The sequence below is a fragment of the Eptatretus burgeri genome, chromosome 2, assembly GCF_056783735.1.
Source record: "Eptatretus burgeri isolate ZD-2024b chromosome 2, Ebu_testis_v1, whole genome shotgun sequence".
NCBI classification, from domain to species: Eukaryota; Metazoa; Chordata; class Myxini; order Myxiniformes; family Myxinidae; genus Eptatretus; species Eptatretus burgeri.
Window position 1 is genome coordinate 98,202,102 of NC_140962.1, and position 23,874 is coordinate 98,225,975.

Sequence of the window (23,874 nt, forward strand, 5' to 3'; positions counted from 1 at the left end):
ATACCAGGTAGTGAAGGCATGTATGGAAAATACTTGTATGACCCTTATATGTAAATATGCATCTCATGAGACTCTTTTGTCTTCTAGCGCAAGTTGAGAAAGGAGCTTACACCATGCCTTGAGCGCTCACAGTGCTGCTCACCCATTATTACATTTGCATATTGTAAATATTATTGTTGTAATTAGTGTCGAGTATAATTGCCTAAATAATAATGTTGCTGTTAATATTGTATAGACTTGTAGTGCCTTTAATATTGTGTGGACTTAACATCAAATTTGTATATGACAACTTAATGGGAGACTTGTGGCAGTGGGCAAGACAAAAGGCAACAGAAGCTAACCTGAACCACCGGCAGTTGGGGACTTCTCATTTGGGGAATGTTGATGGCTATCCACGGCATTTGCAAATCCCGTTTGGCAGGCACGGGGGCCTAGGGGTAGCTGCTACAGGAACCAAATAGGGGTCCACTCGGTTGGTGAGTATCAGGTATGGCTGGGTATGGTCAAATATGACCAAGGAGGGAACTGTTATGATGATGATATGCTAGGTGGTCATATTTGAGCCATAATTGAATAATCAATAGTCAATAGTTGTATATTAATCAGCTGTCAGGATTCAAACCTTGCTTTAAAATGTTGCTTTAAATGTATCATGCTGTTTTCACTATGTCTTTGATAACCCTTTATGGCTCTGCAGCTGCACAACAGCATGTCCTTGGGAAAACTGTTTATGCTGATATCCCACACATTCCTGTTCTTAGTCATCACCAGAGTTTCGCCTTTGCTATCAGCAGGTGCCAGTGTAGGGGTGTAGGAGTCTTAGAAAGTTATTAGTTTGCAAGATGAACTGTTGGGTTGCGAATCTGAGGATTGACTGATTCAACTTCCCTGAGGGCCCCTAGGGAGGGGGGAAAGAAGCCCACTGCCGCATTTATTTCTTTATTTATTTATCCCTTAGCACACACTTATAGTCCACACCCAGTTTTGCTTTTGTGTGATTATATATACAACTGTTTTGAAGTAAGAATCTCAATGTGGTCCGGGGGCACCTGACTGAAGGGCCTTTGGGCTGCATTCCGCATGCGTAGTGCCATCTTCTGAAATAAATCGTATCATTCGAGAACCCTCATTCGACTCTGTCATTACTCGGCCGGGTGAAGAGTCATAACAGTCGACACCAAAATTGTGTGTGTAAGTGCATTAGAAGTGAAGATACAGCCCAAAACAGAATTTATCGAAAGTCGGTGGTGGCCATTTTGGTTTTTGCCTCTAAAAAAAATTCCTCAAGGGTGCAAGTCTGATTCAGGATAGCTCAGAGATGATGAATCAACCAAAAAACTTCATAATGACGCTAAAGCACGCTTTGCCCTGAAATGGCTGTTTGGCATCTCGACTAATAAGTTTGTTCAGGAATAATTGATGAGTCACATGGTTTGGCAGTCATATTGGATTGAAGAAAACTATTAAGTAATGTTTTCTCTGGAACAACTTAATCACTTAAACATCTTATAATCTAGTCGTGATGGGGAACACATGTTTTAAATTTCAACTTGATCAGACACATGGTCTGGCAGCCAGAATTATTTAATTTTTTGATGTGGGTTCCTTTTATTATTGTTATTATTTTTGTTTTTTTTGAATAAAGCTCACTTGGCTGCACCTGGATGGGTTTGAGGGTAGAGGAGTAACAGCTGAAATGCGAATCCTATTCAGGTTCCTCCTGATGACTTCATCTTTGCTTTTTGCTTGTTTGGATTCCTTCTGATGACTCCATGGCAGGACTGTACCTCCAGGATTTGGTCTTCTATTTGATTTGAATTGCATTTATTTTAATCCCATTCTGAATTCAATGGAATAATATTAAAACAAGCCATATTGTTGCGAATTTGGAAGCTTACTGCACACAGCAGCCAGGTCCTATAGATCAGCTATATCGGTAAGTATGTGTTTCTAGTTAGGGTCCCGTCCTATGTTTGATGGGTGATTAATTTTACGTGCGCTGTGAGTTATTTTGATGGTTAGGATTTAAATTACCAACCACAACAACAACGACCCCTGCCCTCGCTTCCTTCCACCATCATCCACCGGCACCATTGCACGCGTGCGTGTCAGCACATACGTGGGCGGAGTCCAGTGTGCAAGGCGCGGTTTCTCTGGACGTTGGTGTGCTAGCTTCACCCCAAATATGGGCACAAGCGGTTCGCTCTGGCTTAGCCCCAAATATGGGCACAAGCGGTTCGCTCTGGCTTAGCCCCAAATATGGGCACAAGTGTTTCGTTCTGGCTTGGCTCCGAATATGGGCATAGAGCGTTCTCTCTGCCAAATGAGGGAGTGCGAGCATGGGATAAGAGAAGCGCGGGTGGGCCAAAACGAGAGTTGTCAGAGAAATTGTCTTCTGGTCTTCGGTCTTCGGACGTCTGGTGGTCTTTTGAAGCTAGTCGTCACCTTACTGGGGTCCCGCCAACAGAGCGTCTTCTCTTGTGGCCTTGTGTGCCTATGAGCCTGTACCACGAGGATCGCCTACCTGGGCTTGGAGCGGAATTGTGTGGCAGGTTCGAGTCTTGCCACACCAGATCGTCGAAGAGCGCACGAGGCGGAGAGGTCCGAGAATAGGCTCTGACCTCCAGCTTGCCTTTCCTTTAGCTGAAGGCCTCCAATAAAGACCTGACGGGTCCGTTTCTTTGTGTGTGTGTGTGTGTGTGTGTGTGTGTGTGTGTGTGTGTGTGTGTGTGTGTGTGTGTGTGTGTGTGTGTGTGTGTGTGTGTGTGTGGTGCTAGCCTATTAAGTAAAACTGCATAAGTGCTTGTACATAAATGGCTATTCCTTCAGTATTCGGTTATCTCTGCCTTCTTGCGTGCTCTTCCAGCTCGTTTCTGTGTTTCTTTCATTGGCTTGGCATGGTGTGTGTTGAGAAATAGCGAGGCCGTAAATTGTTTATTTGGTCCGACGGGCCTTAGTAATCTCCGCTCGGGTTACACACGGTTCAGGCTCGGTAACGGCTTGTTCCGCTCGAGGTCCGTTGAGGGTGTGAATTCTCCGGTAACTTTGCCTGCGTGGGTAATTAGGTATATTGAAGTTTGGCAATTGACCCTACCCCACGCGGTCGAATTATTGGCGATTCATGGTCCAGTAATGGACCCGTGCCTTTCGGACTTATCCAAAAGGCACGACCTCAATTCCGGTGTGTTCGCTGGAGCCGACTCTACTGCTCTTTCTCGCGGTCGTGCTTGCAACCGATACCCGGCCCCGCAACAATATGGGTTAGGTTTCCAATCAAAGCGGAATGTCTTGGTACCCGGTCATCACTGGCAGCAGTTATAAAGTGACAATTCTGATTATATCTCTTATTAATTACGTAACACACCAGTACATAAACACCACACAAAACCACACAAACACCACACAAAACAAGTCCTGGCGAGGGGCTGCAATATCTGATTGCTCTTTTTCTTGTTTAAACTTGTCATGCACAGTGAGTCTATTGTTCTGTAATTAATCTTTCCTCATATTTTATGTCAGGATAAGATTATTTAAAACATCTCATGGTAATGAAGTGCAAGCACAATGACAAGGCCTGCTTTATAATGAAACCTTCAAATAAATCAATGATCGACGTTATCAAGGAGACATGTCTGTCTGTTTGCAATGAAATAGTTTTTGTAGGGTTCACTTGGCTGCGCCTGGATGGGTTTGAGGGTAGAATCCAATCCAGCTTCCCCCTGATCACTCCATCTCTGTCTGTTTGATCCTCCTGGTACTCCAGTGCTGTATTTGGTGAGTTATTTCATCTGTTTGTTTGTCGTGTTATAACTTCAGAACGGATTAACGCATTTCAATAAATCGAACTATGGTTGATTCAGGGAACTCCTGGAAGGTTTGTGACGAAAAAAAAGATATAATTTTTTTAGATCCTCGTGGAGGATCTCTAAGTCTTACTAACGTTGTTGTTCTTCATCTTCTTCTTGTGGAATTTTATGTTTCACAGCCGACACTTTTCATCAAAACTTCCTGAAACTTGGCGTATATATGTAAAAATACCCTGCGCAGACAGTAACCATCTCCGATTTTCAAAATTCCTCCGAGAAAAAAAAGTTATGACGTCAAAATATCTTCGCCAATGGAAATCGCCTAAAAAATTATCTCCGAAACTAGGCAAGCTTTTTGAATTCTATTTGCAGGAATCGAACAGGGCATTAGCAGAGATGAATTGCCGCATATATGATACATCACTATGACGTCATATCAATTTTTATGACGTCATTCCTGTTTTTTGACATTTTTTGTTTCACAACCCAGAGTTTTCATCGGATCTTCGTGAAACTTGCCATGTATATGTAGAAAGCCCACACGCAGGCAGTAACCATCTCCGATTTTGGAAATTCTTCCTAGAAAAAAAGTTGACGTCATAATATCGCCGCTAATGGAAATCGCCTATACCATTATCTCCGAAACTAGGCAAGCTGTTTGAATTTTGTTTGCGGGAATCAAGCCGGGAATTAGCACAGATAATTTATCGCAAACCTGATACATCACCATGACGTCATATTCGTTTTTATGACGTCATCATTAAGAACGACGAGGATCTTCGCTCATTTGAGATTGTTATTATACGGATATGGGCACACGTGGCGAAACTGCAAACGCCAACTCGCGACGCCGGTTATCACCACACTCCCAGGAATCCTTTTTTTCTCGCCATATTGATTACAATCACAGCAAAGATTGGTATTTCCGTCAGCGAAGCGACGGGTGTTATAGGCTAATAAAAATAAAAACATATATTTACAGGACAGTGTGGTGCTTGTGGCGGGCGGGTGGCGGCTCAAGCGTTATCTTATTGACATATCATCGTCATATCCGTGTATTTATTGAAGTGAAAGTGAAAGTTCATGTTTTTTTTTGCTTTTACAATCAATTTTAAAAGTCTGATAGTTACTGAAAATAAAAATAAAGAAGAATGATTACGTTGGTGGACGCGGCTTGTGTGAGGCGGACATCGGACTGTGGTCGATGAGTCTCGGGGCGGTTTGAGTTGAGGTTTTTTCTTTTCGCGATGGAAAGTCCGAAAGGAGACGATGACATCGGAATGGCGGAGGTTACATACAAGGTTTGAGTTGTTATAACATATGGCAGTTTGTTGTTGGAGAGAGAGCGAGACTTTGATCTCTCGTTTTTATGACGAACATTACTTCAAGAAAGTAGTTAAATTTTTTTTTTGTTCTTCTCGTCGGTGTTAAAACCATCGTGGAATTAAATGTGGATAATTGTGTTTTGTTATTATTTGATTGCTTTCTCTAAACTAGGACCGTCGCCAACATCGTGTAATGTGAAGGATTGTTGTGAGTTTTCTTGGTATGTAATGTGTGTGGAACCCCTCGTCTCTCGTGTGTGGAACCCCTCGTCTCTCGTGTAGACCCGTGGTTGTGTGGAACCCCTCGTCTCTCGTGTAGACCCGTGGTTGTGTGGAACCCCTCGTCTCTCGTGTGGACCCGTGGTTGTGTGGAACCCCTCGTCTCTCGTGTGTGGACCCGTGGTTGTGTGGAACCCCTCGTCTCTCGTGTGGACCCGTGGTTGTGTGGAACCCCTCGTCTCTCGTGTGGACCCGTGGTTGTGTGGAACCCCTCGTCTCTCGTGTGTGGAACCCCTCGTCTCTCGTGTGTGGACCCGTGGTTGTGTGGAACCCCTCGTCTCGCGTGTGGACCCGTGGTTGCGTGGAACCCCTCGTCTCGCGTGTGGACCCGTGGTTGCGTGGAACCCCTCGTCTCGCGTGTGGACCCGTGGTTGCGTGGAACCCCTCGTCTCGCGTGTGGACCCGTGGTTGCGTGGAACCCCTCGTCTCGCGTGTGGACCCGTGGTTGCGTGGAACCCCTCGTCTCGCGTGTGGACCCGTGGTTGCGTGGAACCCCTCGTCTTGCGTGTGGACCCGTGGTTGCGTGGAACCCCTCGTCTCGCGTGTGGACCCGTGGTTGCGTGGAACCCCTCGTCTCGCGTGTGGACCCGTGGTTGTGTGGAACCCCTCGTCTCTCGTGTGGACCCGTGGTTGTGTGGAACCCCTCGTCTCTCGTGTGTGGAACCCCTCGTCTCTCGTGTGTGGACCCGTGGTTGTGTGGAACCCCTCGTCTCGCGTGTGGACCCGTGGTTGTGTGGAACCCCTCGTCTCGCGTGTGGACCCGTGGTTGTGTGGAACCCCTCGTCTCTCGTGTGTGGACCCGTGGTTGTGTGGAACCCCTCGTCTCTCGTGTGTGGACCCGTGGTTGTGTGGAACCCCTCGTCTCTCGTGTGTGGACCCGTGGTTGTGTGGAACCCCTCGTCTCTCGTGTGTGGAACCCCTCGTCTCTCGTGTGGACCCGTGGTTGTGTGGAACCCCTCGTCTCTCGTGTGGACCCGTGGTTGTGTGGAACCCCTCGTCTCGCGTGTGGACCCGTGGTTGTGTGGAACCCCTCGTCTCGCGTGTGGACCCGTGGTTGTGTGGAACCCCTCGTCTCGCGTGTGGACCCGTGGTTGTGTGGAACCCCTCGTCTCGCGTGTGGACCCGTGGTTGTGTGGAACCCCTCGTCTCGCGTGTGGACCCGTGGTTGCGTGGAACCCCTCGTCTCGCGTGTGGACCCGTGGTTGCGTGGAACCCCTCGTCTCGCGTGTGGACCCGTGGTTGCGTGGAACCCCTCGTCTCGCGTGTGGACCCGTGGTTGCGTGGAACCCCTCGTCTCGCGTGTGGACCCGTGGTTGCGTGGAACCCCTCGTCTCGCGTGTGGACCCGTGGTTGCGTGGAACCCCTCGTCTCGCGTGTGGACCCGTGGTTGCGTGGAACCCCTCGTCTCGCGTGTGGACCCGTGGTTGCGTGGAACCCCTCGTCTCGCGTGTGGACCCGTGGTTGCGTGGAACCCCTCGTCTTGCGTGTGGACCCGTGGTTGCGTGGAACCCCTCGTCTCGCGTGTGGACCCGTGGTTGCGTGGAACCCCTCGTCTCGCGTGTGGACCCGTGGTTGTGTGGAACCCCTCGTCTCTCGTGTGGACCCGTGGTTGTGTGGAACCCCTCGTCTCTCGTGTGTGGAACCCCTCGTCTCTCGTGTGTGGACCCGTGGTTGTGTGGAACCCCTCGTCTCTCGTGTGTGGACCCGTGGTTGTGTGGAACCCCTCGTCTCTCGTGTGTGGACCCGTGGTTGTGTGGAACCCCTCGTCTCTCGTGTGTGGACCCGTGGTTGTGTGGAACCCCTCGTCTCTCGTGTGTGGACCCGTGGTTGTGTGGAACCCCTCGTCTCTCGTGTGTGGACCCGTGGTTGTGTGGAACCCCTCGTCTCTCGTGTGTGGACCCGTGGTTGTGTTGAACCCCTCGTCTCTCGTGTGGAACCCCTAGTCTCTCACATGGTTGTGTACCCTGTCTCCCCCTCGTACCCTTTAACTGTGCAATCCTTCGCTTACATTATCCCATTTTGCTTGGTAACCCCATTTACTTCACAGAGTTTTAATTTGATTTCTTAGCTCTTGTATAAGCATTTCTTTTTATGTCTTATTTCAGCATTTCAGTCCTATCCTTCTTTTTCTCCAATGGCTTGATTTCTGGTCATCAATTTGGTTTCAGACCAGGTCACTCTACCTTGGATATGCTGCTTCTGCTCTCCCAACAATGTATGGAGGTACTCAATGCCAGACATGAAATCGGAGCCATATCCTTAGACATATCGTGTGCTTTTGACATATCGTGGTCTGGCATCCTATCCTGGTCACCAAACTCTCTTCCTATGGTATTCAAGGCCATCTCCACTCATGGCTCACAGACTTCCTCTCCTGTCGCAGCCAACGTGTGGCCCTAAATGGAGTTCTTTCATCCCCTCTTCGTGTCCAGCCTGGAGTTTCTCAGGGCAGCGTTCTGGGCCCTGTTCTCACGGTTCGCACACTCCGTGAAACTCCTTGAATTTCCTGGAAAATTAGATTCCATTTTCCAGTACTTGAAAGTCCTGGAAAAAAGAAAAAAACTCCTTGAAACTCTTGGAAACTCCTGGAAAATAAACCTTTTTGTGTGCACTGTCCCTTACATATTTCTATCCTCTTTAGTTATTAATTTTTTTTTGTAAGAAAATAAGCCGACATCGGTCATTTTGATGCCAAAGGATTGATTGACCTGGATTAGGGTTATGTTCATTGATTCTGTATGTGGTTGTAAAGTATAGTAAAATATCAACCAATGAAAAGCATTGGATATATATATATATATATATATATATATATATATATATATATATATATATATATATATATATATATATATATATATATATATATATATATATATATATATATATATATATGCTCTAACAATTCATTGGCTGTTGATCGATGATGCTGCCATAATCTCCCTGTCAGTAGCATATTGACTTCAATATTGAGTAACTGCATGAACGTCTCTGCGCGGGGAAACTTTTCGTCTGCAGAACGGAGAATCAAAATGTCCAAAGTTTGTTATTTCAACACTGCGTGGCTCAGCCATCCTGACTATTGGGATTGGCTAGAAATGGTGTCCATCCACAAAGCAAGATGTCATGTGTGCAAGAAAGTTGTAGATATTTCGAACATGGGCGAAAGCGCGCTCAAACGTCATGCCAAGGGAACCAAACGCGTGTGCTTGATGCAGCAGACGGCGGCCGATTCCCATTCGTGAATTTCAGAATTTTTTGGATCGGCGAGCACATTGGCACCAGCATGTATCGTCATGGATATTTGTTTATTAAATAAACTATTAAGCGTAAAACGCATCTGCCGTAATTATGTTTCAATGAACACATCACAAAAAATTCCAGTTTATTAATTTGACTTTTTGTAACCAAGGGAGATAGACTTAGTACAGCTAAAATAACAGTATAACGGGTTGTCTCCCCTTGAATAATTATGAATGATGACTGAAATAATATCCTCATTTCTTGAACACACAAACCGTTCAATTTATTTCAATGGTACAAAACCAATAAATAAAATATACATTCAATGATAGGAAATTATGATTATAATAAAATATAATATAATTATATAAAATACTTAATTGAAAATTGTAAAATGGTAAATTATTGACAGGTTTATGATAATCAATTTTTTTTATCATAGAAATTGTTCTAAAGTTTATGGCTTTGGAATCGAACCGACTGAGAAAATAAATAGTACTGATATTTAATGAAATAATAATATAAAAACAAGGACAAATGTGTCCACGAGCAGCGTCCTAAAGATTTTGTCGGCTAAAAAAAAAATTTTTTTTTTAATTAAAAAAAATAAAAAACACCAACAACTTCCGATATTTCGTCATGTGCCTTCATTAAACCAATAGTGAAACGCGTCATAATGTATTTACGTATTTACGATATATCGTGTATTTACGAAATTACAATACGATAAATGGAATAATCTTTAAATAGTAACGTGAACTTTTCGAAACTTTAAAGCAAATGTCTGAATATATTTAAAAGTTCATAATAGACGCTCTCAAAAGGCACCGTCTATGTGAGGATGTGTACATGTGCTCAGTATTTAAGGAGATCCGGATCTTGTATATACAAGAGCCGAGTCCGAGAGATTAAGGTTTTGTCTTCACAAGAAGCAGAAGAAGAAGAACAACAACAACGCTGAGCTCTCTATGAGCAGCGTTCGCTACGTGAGACGCTGCTAAAAACAATTAAGGAACAATTTTAAAGTTGTGGTTTGAATTTAGAGAATATTTTTTTTATATTACTGATGACTGCTGATGTATTAAATTGTGATATGAACTGTTACAGTGGATCCGCAGATCGAGGTTGATGTAAGACCGGCACCAGCCAGCACCGCAACTATTGCTACACCAAGACCAACAACAATACAGGACTTTGTCACAAAGGATGAGGTGCTAAAGGCAGAGATTCTTTGGGCTTTACATGTTATAGAGTCTCACCAATCAATCATACAGGTCCTGTCAAGGTATTAGAACACTTTCACAGGATGTTCCCAGATAGCAGCATTGCATCACAATTTCAATGTGCAGAAAAGAAGGCTTCCTACTTAAACGTATTTGGTCTTGCACCGCACTTCAAAGCGCTTCTGAAACAAAAGGTTAACAGCAGTTATGTGCTACTCTTTGATGAGCCCTTGAAAAAAAAAATCAGAAGAAGCAGATGGATTTTTACATCCGTATTTCAGACAATGATGAGGTAAAATCACGATACTTTGACTCAAAGTTTGTCGGCCATTGTACTGCTGATGACATTCTCAAGGAATTTAACACCATGTTGGAGGGTTTAAATCCATGCAACCTGATACAGATCAGCATGGATGGGCCCAGTGTGAATTGGAAGTTCCATCGCAGCATGCAATCACAAATGGAGACAAATTATGGGAAATCCTTGTTGGATGCAGGCTCATGTGGACTGCACATCCTCCATGGTGCGTTTCAGACCGGTGTGGAGAAGTCAGAGATAGGAATTTCTTCACTTTTAAGGGCCCTATACACCCTGTTTCATGACCCACCTGTGCGTAGAGAGGACTATCTTCGTGTCACAGATGGCACCAAGCTACCACTAAAATTCTACAAAACAAGATGGTTAGACAACTCACCCTGTGCACAAAGAGCGATAGAAATATGGGACAATGTTTGCAAGTATGTTGGAGAAGTGAGAAAAGAATCGGTTCCAAACCCTGACAACCAGTCCTTTTCCACTGTGAAAAATCCTTTTCCACTGTGAAAAAATTTGTTCAAACTCCCCTCATGCTGGCAAGAATGAAATTCTTCTTTGCCGTATCCCAGGAAATTTCGCCATTCCTGACAACCTATCAAGATGATTGGCCCTTGTTGCCTTTTATTTCACTTGATTTGCATGAGTTGATACTCAGCTTACTTCAGAGATTTGTAAAGCACTCAGTCACAGAACCTCTCACACCTGTAAAGCTGGCGTCATTTGATGTAAGAAAAGATGACTACGCCGATCTGTTCAAGATTGACATTGGACTGGCTGCTGACAAAGCTCTGATAGAAGCTGTTCGCTCCAAGAAAGCATCCGATAGAGCAGTTTTCGAGTTTCGCAATGAAGGCAGATGGCTTCTTGTGGAATTAGTGTCAAAGCTGATTGAAAAGGCACCAATCAAATATGCCCTTGCCAGATACTTAGGATGTCTGAACCCAAGACATTTCAACGACAAGGAAGTATCCATCCCCGACATGCGCAGAACAGTGAGTGCCCTTTGTGACGCCAAGTGGATAACACCAGAAAATGGCGATGAGACTGTCCGCCAGTACTCAACATATCTGACTGACGCTACAGTTAAACATGCACACTTCGATCGAAAGAAAGATCGCCTCGACCATCTGTGGCATGCAGACATTGCAAAAAAGCCGGAGTTCAGTAATGTGTGGGAGGTTGTGAGACAACTTTTGCTACTGTCCCATGGGCAGGCTACAGTTGAAAGGGGATTCTCGATAAACAAATAAATTGAGGTGGAAAGTCTGAGAGACGAGTCCTTAATTGCCCAGAGAGTAATCTGTGACCATCTTCACAATGACGGAGGGTTGCAAAAAGTTGAACTCGACAAGAAGCTGTTATTGGCTACAAGTGCTGCACGAAGGAAGTAACCAAGATTACTTGGATGAACAGAAGCGAAATAAACAGCTGGCCTCTGTCTCGGACAGAAAACGAAAGATAGAAGAAGAATTATCGGACTTAAAATCGTGCCAAAAAAGACTCAAAACAGACATTGACGTTATGCAAAAAACGGCGGACGAGTTTTCATTGAGAGCAGAAAGAGAGAGAGATTGGTCATTTGTTAGTAAAGCTAACAGTTTGAGAGAGTCCTCCAAAAAGAAAGAAAAAGAGTTGATAGAGTTAGAGAAACTTGTGGTAGAAAATGTTCGGCTTCTGAGAAACCTGTAAATGCTTGTGGCACTTACGGATGACATGCTAGTCAGTTCAACAAAGGTGACTTGTTGTAACAAAGGTGACTTGTTGATAACAAGTGACATTAAATGCAAAAACTTCTGAGAAAGTATGTTAAAAGTATTTTCTTCACAGATTTATTAATACTGTATATACATTTTCTTGTCTCGTACTATAAAACAGTTGTGTGAAATTGCCTTTAAATATTGCAGCTTAATTGTGGCTTTTCAGATAAGTATGTAAAAGTGTTTTGTTTTTCCAAAGATTTGTAGTTTTTTAAATTAATATATACGTTTTCATGTTTCATGCAGTAAAACAGTATTGTGTGTAATTGCCTTTTAAGTTTACGTATTGCAGTTCAATCAGGACTTTTAAGATACATACATGTATCTGTAAATGCTTGTTTATGCAAAAAAGTTGAGAAAGTATGCAAAAGTGTTTTTTTTTTTTTTGTTAGCAAATATTTATACTTATTTAATTAATACATTTGTTTTCATGTTTCATACAGTAAAACAGTATTGGGTGAAATTGCCTTTACTTGCATGTATTGCAGTTCATTCATGAAAACAATGAATAAAAAAAGACTGATTATAGAATTTTGTGCGTTCCTTCAATCAGTAAATTGTTGAACACAAGGTATAACACAAGCATTATGCTTCCTTGAAAATGACAATTTGTCCTGGAAAACTCCTGGAATTTCATTCAGTCAGGACTACGAACCCTGGTTCTTTTTCTGATTTTCATCAATGATCTTTCCGACTCTGGAAAATCCTCTATCTTTTTGCTGATGACTCTACCCCCTGCCGTACCATCTGTCGTCTCTCAGATCAGCAAGCAGTAGCTTCTTCGCTCTCTGCAGATCTGGATAAAAATCACAATCTGGTTCAACACGTGGAACAGGTCTTTCAATCCTGAAAAATCTCACACTCTCACTATGTCTCTCTGAAAGTACATTTGGAGGGGGGGGGGGTTCTAAACGGTCCTTTCTCAACAATCCTCTTGAAGAAGTCCTTTCATTCAAGCTTCTGGGTCGCATGATCTGCCATAATCTTTCCTGGGAAAGCCACATTTCCAACCTGGCCGCCGAAGCCAGTTGCTGACTGGGAATCCTCCGTCGTGCAGTCCTTGCTCGGCCCACCTGAGCTCCTGACCACATACAAAGCTTTTGTCCGCAGCCTGGTGGAATACTGCTCACCCCACTGGGCTGGTGCTCCTGCCTCTCACCTTTCTCGGCTTCACGCTGTGGAAACCAAGGCATTTAGGATCATTGGCATAGGATCATTTAGGATGAGGCTGAGTCTTTGGGTCTCTCACTCTCTCATCGCAGGCAGGTCGGTGTTCTTTCTGTCTTCTACCGTCTCCTCTACAGTCTCGCCCCCCTGCTCTTTCTGTGATTTGTCCCCAACATATTTCCACAGGGCGCTCAAGGTCCGCCAACAACCTCCTTCTGGTAAAACTACCAAAATCACAAATCACTGCTGACCTTCACTCTTTCATTCCTCTTTTTTCCCACTTTTGGAATAAACTCCCACTCTCTTCAATCCCACTCTTCCCTCAAAGTCTTCAAAACAGCTGTTTACCACCATCTCTTGTCTTCCCCCATCCAAATCCTTGTCTTTTCTACCCCCGTTAAAACACCCCAAACCCACCTCCTTCAAATTCCCTGCATTCCTTCCTGAAAGTCCCTGGAATGTCCATCTTGTTTACCCCGTGCTCCACGCCCCATCCCTCTCCCTTCCACAGATCTCCTAATGTCTCTGTTCCCCACTGTTTTGTCCTTTCCTCTCCCACCCCTCTTGTCTCATGCCCCCCTTGCTGTGCGTTGTGTGTTGGCTCTCATATGAGCCTCGACAATGGATACAAAAAAAAATAAAATTCTTTGCTTACTTTCTCATTATCATCATTTTTTCAAAATCACATTCCATTGAAGACTATTATAGTCGTTGTTTTATTATTATTGTTATTATTATTATTATTATTATTAAGCACACATTACACACAGTGCCCTCAAAGTATTCACACTCCTCGACTTTTGTCACATTTTGTTGTGTTACAGCATGAATTTAAAATGGATTAAATTGAAAAAAAAAATTGTCACCGATCTTCACAAAATTCCCCATAATGACAAAGTGAAAACATGTTCTTAGAAATTTTTTCAAATTAATTAAAAATGAAAAGCTGAAATGTCTTGTCAAGTATTTAACCCCTTTGCTGTTACACTCCAAATTGAGTTCAGGTGTATTCAATTTCCTTTGATAATCCTTGAGATGTCTCCACAACTTGATTGGAGTCCACCTGTGGCCAATTAAATTGATTGGACATGATTTAAAAAGAAACACACCTTTCTAAATAAGATCCCACAGTTGACTGTGCATGTCAGAGGCGAAACTCAACCACGATGTCCAAGGAATTGTTCATAGAACTCCGAGATATAATTTTGAGGAGGCATATATCTGGGGAAGGGAATAAAACAATTTCTAGAGTGTTGGATGTTCCCAAGAGCACAGTGAGTGAGCTCCATCATTATGAAATTGAAAGAATATGAAACTACCCAGAGTCTTCCTAGAGCTGGCCGTCCGACCAAACTGAGCACCCGGGCAAGATGGTCAGGGAGGTGACGAGAACCCATTGACTACTCTGACAGAACTACAAAGCTCCTTGGCTGAGACAAGAGAACCTGCCAGAAGGCCAACAGTCTCTGCAGCACTTCACAAATCTAGGCTTTATGAGAGAGTGGCCAGATGGAAGACATTCTTGAGAAAAAGGCACATGACAGCATGCCTGGAGATTGTAAAAAGGCACATGAAAGACTGAGAGAATGAGGCAAAATATTTTGTGGTCTGATGAGATGAAAATTGAACTCTTTGGCCTGAATGCAAAGCGCTACGTCTGGTGGAAACCGAACACGGCTCATCACCCCTCTAACACCATCCCTACCGTGAAGCATGGTGGCAGCATCATGCTATGAGGATGCTTTTTTAGCAGCAGGGTCTGAGAGACTTGCAAGGATAGAGGGAACACTGAATGGAGCCAAATACAGGCAAATACTTGAGAACCTGCTTCAGAGTGCAAAAGACTTCAGACTGTAGTGAAGATTTACATTACAACAGGGCAATGACCCCAAGCATGCAGTCAAAGCAACATGGGAATACCTTCAGAACAAGAATGTGAAAGTCCTTGAGTGGCCCAGCCAAAGCCCAGATTTTAATCTCATTGAGAATCTGTGGAAAGACTTGAAGATTCCTGTTCACCGACGCTCCCCATCCAACTTGACAGAGCTTGAGCAAATCTACAAGGAAGAATGGGAAAAATCACCAAATCCAGATGTGCAAAGCTCATACAGGTATACCCAAGAACACTCGATGCTGTACTCACTGCCAAAAGCGCTTCTACAAAGTACTGATTCACGGGGTTGAATACTTATTGATGCAAGATATTTCAGTTTTTCAATTTTTATTTATCTGTAAAAATTTCCAAAAAACATGTTTTCACTTTGTCATTATGCTGTGTTTTGTGTAGATTGGTGACAAAAAATTAAATTTGATGCATTTTAAATTCAGGCTGCAACACAACAAAATGTGATAAAAGTTGAGAGGCGTGAATACTTTCTGAAGGCACTGCGTGTTTGTATTGAAGCAAATAACTTTGAAGACTGTCTGGTCTGGTTACATTCTGTTTTATTGCCCCATATGGCCCAGAGCTCTTCTATACTAATAAAAGGGTGTGTGTGTGTGTGTGTGTGTGTGTGTGTGTGTGTGTGTGTGTGTGTGTGTGTGTGTGTGTGTGTGTGTGTGTGTGTGTGTGTGTGTGTGTGTGTGTGTGTGTGTGTGTCCATAACTATAAAACTTAGCAGCTTGAAGATTTGTATGCAGACTAAGAAAACTCCAAGGAAGTACAAGAGTGAAAATTGAGTGTTTGGGTTAATCAAAGCACCCCTTTTGAAGATAATTAACGGCCTTATTTAATTATATCCTTCATCGGGCGATCCTTGGTCACCTCGCTGTCTTAGGTCTTAAAGGCGTTTCCTGGGTAACCTCGCTGGGGTCTGAAGCCGCCATGTTTTTTGCCTGCTCAACCATGTTTTGACTTGGAACAGGCCGCAATGATTTCTTAATGATCAAGTTTTTATCCCCCGCCGCGTGGCGGAAGGGGGATATTGTTGTCACCCGGGTCGTCCGGCTGTCCGTCCATCCGGGCGTCAACATTTATAGCTGTGAGTGCGATAACTCATAAACTGTTCGCCATATCGATTTGAAATTTGTGTCGCACATGTACCACCTGAAAAGGAAGAACCCTATTGATTTTGGGCGTGGCCTGATCCAAGATGGCGGATTGGGGTGGCCATCTTGAAAAATTTTTTTTTGCCGTATCAATTTGAAATTTGAGTCACACATGTACCACCTGAAAAGGAAGAACCCTCTTGATTTTGGGTGTGGCCGGATCCAAGATGGCCGACTGGGGCGGCCATCTTGAAAAATGTTTTTTTCGAATGGCTGTTCGAAATTTTTCGAGGATTTTCATATTTTCTCACTCATATTTTCGAATGGCTGTTCATCGTAGCTACGCATCTCTGGGTATATTCCAATGCTTGGAGATGCCAGCGTTCGTGGCTTTATTTCATTTGCACATATGAATAACCGAGAGGAGCTCCAGTTTTGAAAGTATCAGCAGTTCCAACTTCCCCCAAAAAGTGTTGATTTGTCCAATTCGGACATTGCACGGGATTTTCCGGGTGCATAGTTGTATCGACGGCAATTGGTAATTGCTGATCCTGATGTGCAGTCGTCGACAGTTGGTATACAGCACACACAGACTTGGTACATTTGGGTAGATTTGGATCTGTACGGACTCTCCGCAGGTGTGTGGACATGCCATGCCTGTTACGGGTGTCGTGGTGGTAAAGTTTCATCCCGTATCTTATGGAGGTTCTTACAGGTTTTCCTTTCTCCTCGCACCTGTTTCTAAAGCATTTGGTTATCGGATTTGCTTTACAAAGGTTGAACGTTTCTCTTTGTGAGTTTCAAAGCAAAATATATTTGATAACACCCAATTTCTGAGCTGTTTGCCATATTAACTTATTTTCTAAATTACCGAGCCAATTTTTTTCCACTCGTCACACGCAGCTGTTTATAAAGATTAATGTTTGTAATCATCTCCCTGAAATATCTATATAAATGTAATGTCGTTTTTCGGTGAAAGCTTCTCAAGGTTTCTGGGTTGTATACAGTACGTACTGTAGTCAGTAATCACACTGACTCCAACCTGCCGATTCCCGAAAATTGCCAATATCGGACGTGTGTGTGTTTGTGTGTTTAAGTCTGGCTTCCTCCTTGGAACTAAGATGCAGTAATTGGTCTTTATTTTGATCATGCTGTATGTAATCTATACAACCTTGAGGTTCTGCATTGTTAAATGCTCAGCTTTGTTAATGACTTGTTTGCAGGAAGTCTTAAAATTCGTGCATTTTTTTTCTCTTGGAAAGCAAGGCTTCTAATTATTGTGACAAATGAAAATCAAAAGTCATTTAAACTAAAAATGTTTGCTGGATCCTCCATGATGATAAAACTGTCTGCAGTGGATTTAAATGTTCAAAAACAACAGTTGGGGATTGATGCTGCTCTAATTTTAGGCATGATTTGCTTGCTGCATGGCATCCTTTTGTGCCTGTAATTTATTTTCAACTTTTACTTTCAACTCCCCTTGTGTGATTTGCTGAAACAGGATGGCCCGCAGGTTGAGGTCGCTTTGTCCGTTCCAGAGGTAATGGCGAGCGACTTGGCAGAACCAACACCACAAAATGAAGAGCCAGAAGCGGAACCCCCAATCTATTGCATCTGCCGGAAGCCAGACACAAACCGTTTTATGATGTGAGTTTCAAACAATCATCATGAATCTTTTTGAATCTCAAGTATATGAGGAAATGCTCACAATGTCTGAACTTGTCTTGCAGAGGATGTGACATGTGTAATGAATGGTTCCACGGGGACTGCATCAACATTACGCAAAAGATTGCCAAGTCCATCAAACAGTGGTACTGTGATCGCTGCCGGGGTGGGTCCCTTTTTTTTGTACACCAGAATTGTTTTTTGATGGAAGCAGATTTTTCAGCTGCACCTACTTCATTTGCCAGTAGATCCTGATATTCAAGTACTGTATTAATAAACAAATGAAGAGCACCCTAATCAGTTTTTTAATCTGGACACAATTGTGCTGCCCTGATGAAAGCAGCTGTATAGTTGAATGATTGAATATGAGGATAAGGCAGCTGTGTGTTTTTATAATTATAAACAATGTTCTAACCTATTTGTTTTTCTGCAGAGAATGATCCATCGTTGGCAATCCGTTACCGTCAGAAGAAAGTAAAAGACAAAGACCGAAGCTATATTGACTATGATGATGGCAGTTATGATAGACGCAAGGTAAATTTGTATTTGCGTTATTGTTCGTGTGAGGCGTCTTTAGAATTCATTGTTCTTGATGTAGTTTCCACTCGTATTTGTGGATGTTGTGGATCTGAGAATCAAGCTCTGCAACTTTCACTTTGCTGAGCTGTTCCCACAAGCTTTTTAAGATACTGTTGTTAAAACAATCCCTCCAGATGTCATGTGTTCTTCAGCCAGCAACCCCCTCCTTGTGAAACTCTCAACATCCAAGCATTCTGCTTCCTTGGTTCCTCTCTTTCCTTTGTGGAACTGCTTCCTTCCTCTGTCTGTTCAATCCTGCACTTCTTTCAGGGGCTTCAACTTGGCAGTACATCACCATCTCACATCGTCCTCGATCTCTACCCATAATCGTTTCACCCCTCATGATCTATCCTGTCTGCTTCTCATGTTTGTTCACCCCCTTGTTGCATCCATCCACATGTTGTTGCACTGCTGCACTGTTAGTCTGTGGACTCACACTGCTACACATGGAATAGTCTCCTTGGCAAGGTAGTGGCAGCAGAAACAGTGCATAGGTTTAAATTTGAGTTGAATAGGTACCTAGAAGCATTGCGAATAGAGGGGGACAGGTATATTGGCAGAAATGCAGAGGCCTGATAGCCTTCTCCTGCACCGAACTCCTTGTATGTCCTCGCTATTCAAAGTATTGTTGCTGCCACCAGACCATTCCAGTTGCCCGGTTAGAATCTGACGAGTTTTTGTCAAAATGACCGCAACAGTCACTTGCTTCAAAGACCCCCTGCTGGATCTGCATCTGAAGACCATGTTGCCATGCAGATTGGAATCCTCATAGCGGGCGAGTGTCATGCCGATAGGTGACCAAGTGACCGATTTTATAAGGCTGAGCAAACCTTGATCGCATGATGTGAGCATATCTATCCGTTTAACCGCAATCAAGTAACTCTCAACACATCTTGATCAACCAGCAGACGAAGCTGCTAGAACAAATAGAATCACCCGGAGACCTAGTCAGTTTATAATGTATTTGGTAAATTATGCACACAGTTTGGGGGGTGGGATGCGGGGGGGGGGGTGGGATGTGGAGTGGGAGAGAGAGGGGTGGGGGTTGGGAAACACAATGAAGCAATCGCAATAAAGTGCTATTTATAACAATCCTTTACCCCGACCGAACCATGATAACACTCACGAGACGAACGATCAGAGATTCTTATGAATATAACTTTAAGGCATGTACACGATATAGAGACGTGGGAAATTCACAAGACATAATAGTTCTTGGGCCAAACCCGGTGAAGTCCCCTCGTGGAGGGAACGTGAGGAGTCCAGTTGAGAACGTCCTGTGAAGGAAAGGAGTGGGGAGGGACGCACCCTGGTGGAGTGGGCGTGGGCTTCTCCCTCTGGAACTCGTTCTCAGTTACAGCTTTCACCTCGGCGTTTTCGGGATTCTTCGCCCCAATCTTGGTAGCTCCCACCTTTATAAATTTGCCCGCCAATATAATTGATTGCAGCTTTACGCCCCTCCCCTCTCATTTACCATTGGTCCTTTGCCCCACCCTATTGCTGGGTGGGGTGAACTCTTTTTCTCTTCCCGACTTAGCAAAACGTCATGGTCCCGCGGTAATGACTGTTTTCCCATCTAGACGAGGGGAAATGGCCTAGTCTGATACTTAATGGAACATTTACGACAGAAAACTGAGGATAAGGACATTAAATAAATGCTCGCAGGAATGAGGATTTTTTCGACCCACACAACGGGATAGGTTTGACATTTCTATACAAATTAGCGGCACGTATCGGAAGTCTCGTTTAATTACTTCATGCTTCTAAATCAGTGGTTCTTAACCTTTTTACTACCATGCCCCCTCTAGTAGTTGGTCCTTGCCTTCACCCCCCCCCACATCTTCAACCAAATGATTAAAAATCCCTCCTGAATTAAAAGGAAAAACTGAAAAAATGCATGTTTTTGGTCTTTTTATTGAACAAAGAATTCTGTATAAGCAACACGCATATACACAGCATATTTAATGAGACACTTGACATTGCTTCTTGGCTACCAGATCTTGAATGTGTGGTCGAATGCCAGAGAGAGCACAACGCAAGTCCCCTTCAATGTTGACCTTTTTTCTGTACTTGGTCTTGACAGCAACGAGTGTGGAAAATGCAGCTTCACAAAAATACGTTGATCCAAACATTGTCAGAATCCGAAGAGCTTGATGTGAGATAAAATGGTAAACAGGAAGGTACGTGACCCAGAACGTCTCTAGATCCAGTTTTTTTGAAGTCTTCTTCAGCCGAGGAGTTGAATTTTAACTCGAGAAACTCCTCTTGCACTTCGTCTGAAATATCAGTTACTTCACATTGAAATGGGTTCCTAATGAATTTCCAGGCTTCGCGCTTCTCATCTATATCTGGAAAGTATCTGATTAATTCTGCTTTCAATTCAGTCAGAGGAGTTATTATTTGTTTCTTTAACTCAGAATCAAGGTAACTGTGAATGAGAGCAGAATCCAAGTTAGCAAAACTGGCTGTATTTCCATCTTGAATTCGACATTTCCAGAGGTCGAGTTTGGCCATGAAGGCTCGAATGATGTCATGGTGCTTGATCATGATGATGTTTTTCCCTTGGAGTTTTATGGCATTCAGCGCTTCAAATATATCCACCAGGTAAGCGAGAGATTGCAAAAATCCTTCAGATTGGAACTTGTCATGGAGATCTGCTTTCTGCTGCGAATCTAGAAATGTTTCCACTTCTTGTCGTAGTTCATAAAGCCATCCAAGCATGTTTCCCTTTGAAAGCCACCGTACGTTTGTGTGGAAAATCAAGGCTTGATGTTTGTTTGCACTATCCTTCCCCAGAACGAGCTCTGCTGCACACAGTACACTTGGTTTTATGAGTCTCTCTGATGGTATGGCTCTTTTTGCTCTTTGCAATCAACATGGTGATCTCATTGGAAGCCTCAACAACCTTTGTTGGCTGTTGCCAAAATGCTCCACTGCTGTACATCTTAGCTTGCTTCATGGTCTGCCTTTTTGTTTCAAAGAATGCCTTGGGTTTGGCAGCTAGAGCAGGATGCATTGTCTTCAAGTGGCGTTCCAAGCGTGTGGGCCGCATGCCATCATTGCTCAGTGTGGAAGCATATTACACACTGCGGTACCTCTGTGTCACCCTTTTGGAGGGACACAAATCCAAATGGAATATATTCGGCAAGATACTTCCGCTTTTTTGCACTCGTGAATGAAAAGTGGGGTTAAGCAATCGGTCATGGATGTATGTATGTATGTATGTATGTATGTATGTATAACCGTACATCGAAAACCATTCAAAAGAGGAAATTGAATGGTGCTTATTATTATAAAAAAAAAATCTTCTGGGGTCTTTTGGTCATCGGGGATTCTATTTTGTTCTGAAAGTATGGACTGTTGTTAGGTGGAGATGAGAAATTTCCTCTTTCACAATGCCCCAAAGTGAGTTGTCACACGCTGTCAAGTCTGGACTTCGAGGAGGCAACACGATCGGATCCATGTCGAATCCATCGTCCGCTGAATTTGGGGGAAAGATATTCTCGAACTGCGAGAGCACAATGTGCTGGTGCACCATCTTGTTGCAGGATAGCTGATTCTTGATAGTACAAGACCTCAAAACAGCTATCAGAGGCTGCTTTGATGACCTCCAACCCTCAACATGGACGAAGATATCCAGAATAGCACGGAGAAGAATTTAAATTTGTACAGAGAATGGAGGGAAGCGTACAGATAAATTCTAACTACGTGCATAGACACTGTGTGGCCACTCTGTATACATTATGTATGTATGTATGTATGTATACTGTATATATATATATATATATATATATATATATATATACATATATATATATATATATATATATATATATATATATATATATATATATGTATATATATATATGTATATATATGTATATATATATATATGTATATATATATATATGTATATATATATATGTATATATATATATATATGTATATATATATATATATATATATATATATATATATATATATATATATATATATATATATATGTATATATATATATATATATATATGTATGTATGTATGTATACTGTATATATATATATATATATATATATATATATATATATACATATATATATATATATATATATATATATATATATATATATATATATATACCCTACATAGCCAACTTTCGCCATCCACGATTTTACGTGTCTGCACTTACCTTTTGGACACCCCACGCCGATACTCCCCGCGTATCCGCGGATAAAATGATCTCCTCCCACCTCAAACTCCTTAGGTTTGAATAAGTTAAAAAAAATACTTTCAATGCTTGGATAACTATATTTTCCTTCATTTAACATTACCTGTTAAAACATAACTACTGTATCGCCGGGAAAAAAAAATCTGTGTCTTCCAGGAACATCCTCCCATCGCGGACAAAATAAACCCCGCCCACCCTGACGTCATTCGTACGTCACAAGTTGTTATTATTCTTTTTTTTTTTTAAACGCTTTCAATGTTTGGATAACAATATTTTCCTTCATTTAACATTAAGTGTTGAATTATAATTGTACCGTATTGCCAGAAAATATGCCAATTTGAAAATTTACACCCATAGTCTTCCACCATCTGCCGCACCGCCGCATCATTGTCTTCTGGCTGCTTGGCGGTTGGTGTGATGCGATATTTTATTGTGGTAAAACTTTGTATCCTGTTTATCTAATCATGGGTCCAAAATGTCCATTAAGTGGTGCATCTGCTGAAGAGCAGAATAAAATAGTGATGACGGTGGAAAAAGTGGAACTATTAGATAGACTTGAGAGTGTTGCACGTGTTACTGTGTTGGTGAAAGACGACAAAGTCAATGAGTCCACTATTCGTTATATTATGTTGATGTAGCGCGAATTTTATCGTTGCATTGATGAATTTATCTCCACAAAGGGAAGAGCATCACAAGTTAAACATCATAAGATATGTGAGGGATTTGTGGGTCCTTCCTGGGAGATCGATTGGCTCCCTCCGTGCCATGGCTATGGTCAAGCAGAACGAACTGGGTCTACCCACCAACAGTACTCCAATCAGTAAAGTCTTGTTATTGATGGTAAATGTTACTTATTTATCTTATTTCACTCAATTGTTCGTATTTTTCAATTACATGCCTTATAAAATGTTTTTTTTTTTTGATTTTTGGACATGTCGGGATGCTGGAACGTATCTCATTGACTTGCACATTATAAACTGTTCGCCGTTCGCGATTTCACCATTCGTGGAAGTTTAGAGGAACGTAACCCCAGGGCGAGGTGTGTGTGTGTGTGTGTGTGTGTGTGTGTGTGTGTGTGTGTGTGTGTGTGTGTGTGTGTGTGTGTGTGTGTGTGTGTGTGTGTGTAAATATATATATATATATATATATATATATATATATATATATATATATATATATATATATATATATGTGGTCCAAAAACAGCAAAAAAAATTAAAAAATTCAGATGTCTCCACAAGCCTTAAATGGTGAATGTGGTGAATTAACGTGGTGAATGTGGTGAATTAACGTGAATCGAG

At 42.6% G+C, this 23,874-nt stretch overlaps 1 protein-coding gene across 3 annotated transcripts in view; it reads left to right on the top strand.

Moving 5' to 3' along the window:
* The first annotated feature begins 4,829 nt into the window (after positions 1 to 4,829).
* The window catches only part of CXXC1 (CXXC finger protein 1), an 83,476-nt gene continuing 64,431 nt past the window's right edge, over positions 4,830 to 23,874 (top strand). For all 3 annotated transcript variants that reach the window (XM_085870451.1, XM_085870450.1, XM_085870452.1), the window contains exons 1-4: positions 4,830 to 5,107; positions 17,606 to 17,751; positions 17,835 to 17,935; positions 18,203 to 18,303. In XM_085870451.1, the coding sequence (XP_085726577.1) occupies positions 5,054 to 5,107; positions 17,606 to 17,751; positions 17,835 to 17,935; positions 18,203 to 18,303 (402 nt within the window). In that variant the 5' untranslated portion in view covers positions 4,830 to 5,053. The remainder of the gene's footprint in view (positions 5,108 to 17,605; positions 17,752 to 17,834; positions 17,936 to 18,202; positions 18,304 to 23,874) is intronic.